Genomic DNA, 7548 nt, shown 5'->3' on the forward strand with positions numbered 1-7548 from the left:
ATATGTTGATTAAAACTAAACAAACTGCTCACTGTTTACCACATAAGGACTCTGTTTTTCTCCATCCCTGTGGGGCTCTCAAGCTATTTAGGGTTTAGCACCGTTTGGGTGCTGAGTGACATTATGCGACCCTAAGTCGACACACTTGTTCCTCGTTAAAAACTGTATGTTTTCCTGAGGGTTTTTCCTCTGTTAGGTTACAATGTGTGTCCTGTTGGCTAAGAAGAAGATAGCCCCCTAATTCATGCATTAAGCTGTTATTTTTGAATCTGAACAGAAGCGCCAGTGTCTCACTGTTTTGTGGAGGGGCCTCTCATACCATTGAAGAGAAGCAGAAGAAGACGTTTGGGGGTTGGCCCCGGCTGGTGTGCTGTGTCACATGATGCTGCACTAAGTCGACATATGTGTTCCTCGTTAAACCTTAAGATGTATGTTTTCCTGAGGGCTTTCCTCTGTTAGGTTACAAATTGTGTTCTATTGGCTAAGAAGATAGCCCCCTAGTTCATGCATTAAGCTGATATTGGTGAATCTGAACAGAAGCACCAATGTCTCACTGGTTTGTGGCGGGGCCTCTCATACCTTTGAATAGAAGAAGAAGAAGAAGACGCCACTGGGACCACACTGGGATAGGCCTCTGCTGTTTCACTAAGAATCCTGGAGCGTGAACCAGTCCAAAAGGAAAGTTCGATCGAGGCGCCAAATAACCCCTCTATATATATATGATGAAACCCCTCCTACAGTCCCGTGTTTCCGGTCAAAACTAACGCCCATCGCATAAAACACCCCCTGAAATGGCAAATTTCCAATCAAAACCACGCACATCATCGTCAAAAATGGTTTACGTTTCCATTCGTAAAATGACGCATTTCCGGGCATGACTTCAAAATGGCGGCGGTCACATGCCCACCCCCACCCCTCCTACCCCCCAAAAGTTCAATGACGCATTTCCGGTCAAAATGGCGGCGGTCACATGCCCACCCCCCACCCCTCCTACCCCCCAAAAGTTCCCTCTTGCACGTGTCTGAGGTCAAAGGTCACATGCCATCGTAGACTAGGTCAGGTCACGAGTTTCCCAAGAAAGGTCACATACGAGTTCTTGAGACTCTCACAATATGCACCTCAACAAATTCTCCCCCGACATCCCTCTCTTTTTGTCATTCTTTGACAACTAAGAACTCAGAAAACGTTAAACAATCAATTCAAAATCAAGAAAGGAATAGTAAACATAACAACTCTTAGAACATACATCAGTGGTGTAAATTCACGAAGATTCAGGACACCAATTCATTAACTTTTAAGTGCATGTGAACCCTTGCTACCACTAACACGCATATATTGTTTAGTTACTGTCAGAGCTATCCGGATATGGTGGAGTCCATTTCTGAACTGGACGCTGTGTAGTAATACTCATGTGTTCAACTGATACATAAGCACTGACAACCTTCCTTACAAAGAGCTTTAAAACAGTTACAATTAGTGTTATAACAATTACAGACAGAATGATGCCCCCCAACACCCATAGCAGTCCTTTAAAGAGAGAAGTTCCCCATGATCCAACCCATGCCTGCATTCCCCCAAAAGGATTCCAGCCGTGGTCTTCATGCAACTCCTTAATGCCTTGTTCTGTGTCTGCCACCACATCATAAACTGATGATGTTGCACCAGAGAAGTGCAACATTCAGTGTTAATTATCTTGCATACCCCGCCTTGTGAGGCCAAAACGAGGTCCAGAGCCATTCTATTTTGTAATACCATGTGTTTGATGTCATTTACTTCCTTCTGCATTTCGGAAAGTGCTATTGAAGTCTTATTCATGTGTCGTTCCAGTACTGTTGAGTGCGCCATTATTTCCTCCTGGCTCCTGTAGGTGCCATACGATGGTATTAGTATGCTCAAAATCCTTGAACCTAGTGAAATGGCGCGTTTATGACGTACATGGAACGGAGCAGGTTCCTTGGAGTCAGCCTGTATAATTAGGGGTATAAGGTATGCTAAATAGCATTTCCCAGTAACTGACCTTTTATGAAGGTTCCCTATGACAGGAACACAGCTATAAGCGATGTTGCCGCAAACTAAATAAACCTGTTCCGGTAATGCAAGATCTTTGGATTCAGTGGCAAAGCTGATAATATCATTACTACAGTCACTCGTACCTAGATGAAATCCATCCAGAGCACAGAAGTTAACACAGCGGCTGACATTTGTTAAGGGATGGACCGGAATGGGAGGTGCTGGTTTGGTACAATCTCTACTCGGAGGTCTGGTTGGGATTAAAGGTTTACTACAATTATGTCTACTCCAGGTTGAGTGTGTGACTTTAAAATCGTTTCCCCAGGGGATGCCCTGTATGCCCATTTCCAATCGAATAGATGCTGTATTTGGTAAGAGAGCACAGGCAGTTTTTAACACTTCACTGTCAGCTGTGCAATTAGTCTCACCGAGAGTCATTTTCACTTGCACTGCATGAAAAGTGGGATTTTCGGCAGTATGCGGCACTGTAAATTGTCGTGGAATTTCAGGTTTGCAGCAAATTGCGGGCAACGCCTAAAACTGCCGTAAATTGTCAGAAATTGATGTGGGCCTCCCTTGGCAGTTGTCCCCCCATGACCCCCCTTCTCCTAATTCTAGGGGAGGCTTTGACATGTAAATGAAAATGCTGTGAGCTATACAAATGCAAATCAGAGTCGCAGAGGGAGTTTTAGCCCAGGTGACATTTTTTTTAAAGGTAAGAAAATCTCTGGTACAAATAAATCAGGCTCAGTAGCCTAATTATAGACTCTTACATTTTAGCTTGAATTGATTTATTTAATTCAAATATGCTAGATTACTGTGTACGCCATTAGCAATGGCAAATGTTATGTAAAAAATATACACAAAATAACTTCTTTAAAAAAATTGTTTTAATCAAGGTAAAATGAGCATTCCATGCAAACAACATTTGAATCAGCATGAGGAGTCTGCAGAGATCACAGTCTCCTAGAGCTCAACTACAGTGCATAGTGGCAGGACTACAGTGACCTTTTCTTTGGTCTTACTTAAATGCACAGAGGATGTATTAACCACACATCTTCTGGCAGAAATGATGCTGGGTATGACGTGTCTGTTCCCTGCAAGCCCCAAACTTCTATTGGCTTTCCATAAAAATGTCTGTCCGGGTGGAGATGAAGCCAGGAAACTTGTGCAAGAACATGTTTAAATGCCGTACCCTTTGACACAACATTAACAACTATAAACTGCTTTATAATGGCTGATCGTAGTTCTGCTAGAGGGTCAAGGACGGGTTCCTCAAAACTGTTAGTGTTTCCACACCACTTAGCATGAACATATGCCGACCTTTATGCTCTGCATCTATCGATTGAGTAAGTTACATTCATATATGTTACCCGTTTACATGTCATGGCAAAACATTCAACCTCAGTGACACAAGGGTACATCTGATGATACATTGTCAACATTGCATGTCTGTCAGACTCTAGAGTGTCTGGTGGAATGGAGAAAGAGGCACCACTGTACAGTTTTCTAGGGAAAGTCGTTCTGCTGACACCAAAACACTGCTTTACATAAAGCATATCAGCTGTTTCAAAGTCCCAACCATTTGTCTTCCTAAAATACTGGTCCTTCCGTATAACAATAACCTCGTATGTGATTGGAGGACCCTTAGACTCCTCGTCCAATCACGTGTGAGGTCATAGGCATGACTGATACAGCAGTACTTGCAAGACGAGCATACAAACAGACACGTGTGTGTTACTATATTCAGAAGAACTGTATCTCCAGTTCCTTTGTTTGGTTTTTGCTGCTTCGTGAATAATGGCTGGACGACGTCTCGCGTTCAACTCGCCTTCAACTCCTCTCCGCGGTCACCAACTTTCGGCCAGTCCGCAGACAGACGAGAAGAAGCTGCTGATGCTCTCAGTGGATCGTCTCGTCAACTCCAACAACAAACTGCCGATATCAACGAGCGGTTCGCTCCACTGGAGCGTTCGGGACTCTGCGGGTTTCTGTCCACGGAGGAGAGGAACCGACTCAAAGAAGAGGAGACGGGCGCACGATCCCACGATAGCGGTAAGAATACGTTCGATGACTGCAAGCTAAGCTAAGAGTAGCGTAGCCTCAAGCTAAGCTAAGAGTAGCGTAGCCTCAAGCTAAACTAAGAGTAGCGTAGCCTCAAGCTAAGCTAAGAGTAGCCGAGTAGCCTCAAGCTAAGCTGAGAGTAGCGTAGCCTCAAGCTAAGCTAAGAGTAGCCGAGTAGCCTTACAAGTGAGCAGAAACAGCTTTATTAAAGTGTGTTTTCTTTGCCGTGTCGTTTACAGGAAGCGGTGCGCCGTCTTCACAACTCCGAGACGAACTACAGGCGCTACGAACCGGAGCAAGGGTCAGATTTAAAGAATATGCTTTCATTCTGCGCTATAAGGGAATATATACGTATAGATACCGATCATAACTACATTTTGTTTTCACAGACTAATCTCGCCTCATAATGAGGCGGTGACCTCGTATTTGCTCCGGGAAAAGTCCAGATTTAGACGACGTCATTGTGTGTAAGTGACACTGTTTCTCCTTCCTTGTTAAATGTTACTGTGACTTGCGTTTGATTTTTTTTTTGTATTTGTACCACACTCATTTAATTGTTTTCCAGCCGCCTGTGAGACGTATTGTGAGACGGGACGCAGGAGCTTCAGGTTCAGCCGGAACTCTCATTGCGGGCGGAAACTGCGAAGGATTCAGCGCGGAGTCGAGCGAGAAGAAAGAGGGTCAGAGTTTATTTGCTGACTTGTATCAGGTGCATTGATCGATGTGTTGTGTCCATACGCATCGTAAAGTACTGATTCATTGTTGTTTTTACAGCTGCTGGAATCGAGACAACGTGTGCTGGCTGATGACGAGGTGGAACTCTGGAAATCCGCCACCGTGGAGCTCACGTCGGGCGGAGGGGACGGCGTTGTTGGCGGCGTCTCGGGTGGATTGTACGGTCGCCACCCGCACACGAGGCGCCTGCACAACAGACCTGCCTCGGAAAACACGGCGCCAGTGACGGTCAACGACCCCGAGGAGGCAAACGGACAGTTTACTGAGCTGTAGTTTTTAACCCGCCGTTACCCAAGTGTGGGCAGATCCTCACTTTGTATGTAGTTGTTGTTTGTGTGTTGTTAATAAAGCTCTTTCTTTGCATAAACGTGTGTCAAATGTTCATTTTCTCTATAAATTCATTGATGTCCTGGTTGGTATCCTAATAATAGTGTAGTAGCCTACATAGGATAACCATGAAATGAATATACAGCATAATATGAATATATAAATAAAATGAGGCGGGTGACCAATAGCGACAGATCTGCCAACCAATCACGAGTGATTGAAAGTTGTGGTTTCATCCAATCATGAACAAGGAAACTCAAGGCTGGTCTGCCCAGGTGTGGTTTTGCTGCCAATCACGAGTGATTTTATTTGTTAGTAAGTTGTGGTTTCATCCAATAAGGAGTAAGGATATTCAAGCCCGCTCGGCCACCCGCGGTTTCGCTGCATTCATATGCTAATTAGGGCCATTCGCACCTCCGCCAGCTCTCCACATACGTCATGTCATTGTCGTTTCCGACAATTTGTGGCACAGACAAACGCGACGTGCGCGGGTTGCAAATTGTCGGAAATTAGGGAGATTTCCGGGCGTTTACGGGGACGAAAATCTCACTTTTCATGCAGTGTTGATATCGTAACCCATGTTGGACATATCTTTTGTAATAGGTTAATCTAAACAACATCACTTGATTAATACCTATAAGTCTATTTTCACGATTGAACCGCTTAACTGCAAAACGTACAACTTTCCCCTTTTCACCCTCATAGGCAACTGTGCTTTGTGCTGTTGTCGCCGTATGCGGTGGAGGAGTGTAACAGTCTTCATCATTACTCACAAATCGATGAGATAGCTCAGGCCACACCATGACATCCCAGTCGGCTTCCGTGAATGGCACAGGAACCAACACAGGTGCTCTAGATGAAGTGGGCTGACAACAATTAGAGACATTCCTTTCATTAGCAAAGTCATTCATAATAGTCAACGCAATATTGTGATGCTCGTACGGTGGTGTGCGGGTTGGAAGTTTCCTTAACTGTAGGCTTACTTGGCACGCATACTGCCAATCCAGCCGAGTGAAGTGGGCTGGCTCTGTCGTACAGTCTGCAGGTTGAGCGCACCAGAACGGATATTCCCAACTCGTATCGTATCTGGGACTTAGAGACACCGTGCAAGTATCATTTGACTGACACTGAGTCCTTACGTCCTCTGAGTTCAGGACGGCCCAGTGACCTAAGTGCGGCGCGCTCATCCGTAACAGGTAAGCTTTACAACCCTCCTTCACACCCCCCTCTTGGAGATCAAACCCCGCCTCCAAGTTGCTTTGGTGGGGAGCTGTTCTGGCCTGAGGCAGGTCAGGGCCTGTGATTTAACGGCCTCGTAAATTATTTCAGGTGGTACTGTTTTAGGCTGTGTCTCACTGACAGGCTGATAGGTTCTTTTGCATTTTTCCCTCCAGTTGCTGGAGCCAGTGTAGGCCGGTATCTCCTGACACGTTCGCGGTTTACTGCACCAGAATGGTGGATCTGCTAGATCAAATGTTCCGTGCACCCACACAGTACATACTCTATCTCTTCTTACCCCGGGAACACACACAACTTCAACTACGTGACTTTCTATTTTAACCCATGCATCATGTTCGATTGTGTAGAGTAAACACTCTGCCTCGTCGCATTGTTTTGCTGGACAGTGGAAGCTTATTTTCCCTTCCTGAAATTCTCTATTGGAGAGGTGGAGAAGGCTGGAATCCGTGATGTTCACATAAGGGGGTTGTAACTCATTGATCGTGAGGGGAATCAGCACTAATGTGGCCAGTGATAGTGATAAGCACATGTTCATACTCAGGCTCCAACCATGCTTTCCTGGAGTGTTCTTTGGCGCTAGAGATCTGTCTTTTTATTCGCTGTTTTTTCGCTTTTTTATCGCTGTTCTCCGGGCGGCTGTCGTCCTCGCTGTCTCTGCCATCTCCGCTGCTTCCGCTGGGCTCGTTGGTGTCTTGGAACACTGCAGTGGGGGGGGGAGGGCTCTCCACCCTGCAACCCCCTAACCGGAAGCAGATGTAGGTGCTCCTTCGCCTCCTGGACCCGGGATGTGTTTGCAGTGACTGCCGTGAACCCACGTCGCTTTCCCTTGCACCTTAACTGCCGTCTCCGTGGTCAGGAGTTCTTGGAAGGGTCCCGTGTAGCGTCTTTGCTTCCAGTGCTTTCTCGGGTGGTCCTTAATGAGGACCCAGTCTCCTGGTTTCAGGTGGTGCTGGACTGCAGTAGCTGGGGATGGAAGCGTCGCTTTTACCTGCCCGTGCAGTGCTGAGAGTGAGGAAGAGAGGTTGGCACAATATCTCAGCATGCTATCTTCATAATTAACAGATGTCATAGCTAGTTTTACTGGACCCACTCCAGTGCAGGGGGGTCTCCCAAACACTATCTCAAAAGGGCTAAGACTGTGTTTGTTCCTGATACGCATGCGCATGTGGAAAA

At 46.0% G+C, this 7548-nt stretch overlaps 1 protein-coding gene across 1 annotated transcript; it reads left to right on the plus strand.

The window, feature by feature from the left end:
* The first annotated feature begins 3414 nt into the window (after positions 1–3414).
* On the plus strand, positions 3415–5176 carry LOC144391193 (uncharacterized). Its single transcript, XM_078097782.1, has 5 exons — positions 3415–4065; positions 4314–4375; positions 4464–4541; positions 4640–4754; positions 4849–5176. The coding sequence occupies exons 1-4, from the start codon at positions 3811–3813 to the stop codon at positions 4647–4649; spliced, it is 405 nt and encodes a 134-aa protein (XP_077953908.1). The 5' UTR covers positions 3415–3810; the 3' UTR covers positions 4650–4754; positions 4849–5176.
* The last annotated feature ends 2372 nt before the right edge of the window (positions 5177–7548 follow it).

This window comes from Gasterosteus aculeatus, chromosome Y (genome assembly GCF_964276395.1).
Source record: "Gasterosteus aculeatus chromosome Y, fGasAcu3.hap1.1, whole genome shotgun sequence".
NCBI classification, from domain to species: domain Eukaryota; kingdom Metazoa; phylum Chordata; class Actinopteri; order Perciformes; family Gasterosteidae; genus Gasterosteus; species Gasterosteus aculeatus.

Excerpts from the sequence above, each read along its gene's own strand:
- LOC144391193 (XM_078097782.1), top strand. The coding sequence starts at position 3,811 with ATGGCTGGACGACGTCTCGCGTTCAACTCGCCTTCAACTCCTCTCCGC. Across the intron at positions 4,066-4,313 it reads CGCACGATCCCACGATAGCG|GAAGCGGTGCGCCGTCTTCA; the intron begins GTAAGAATACGT and ends TGTCGTTTACAG. Across the intron at positions 4,376-4,463 it reads CGCTACGAACCGGAGCAAGG|ACTAATCTCGCCTCATAATG; the intron begins GTCAGATTTAAA and ends TTGTTTTCACAG.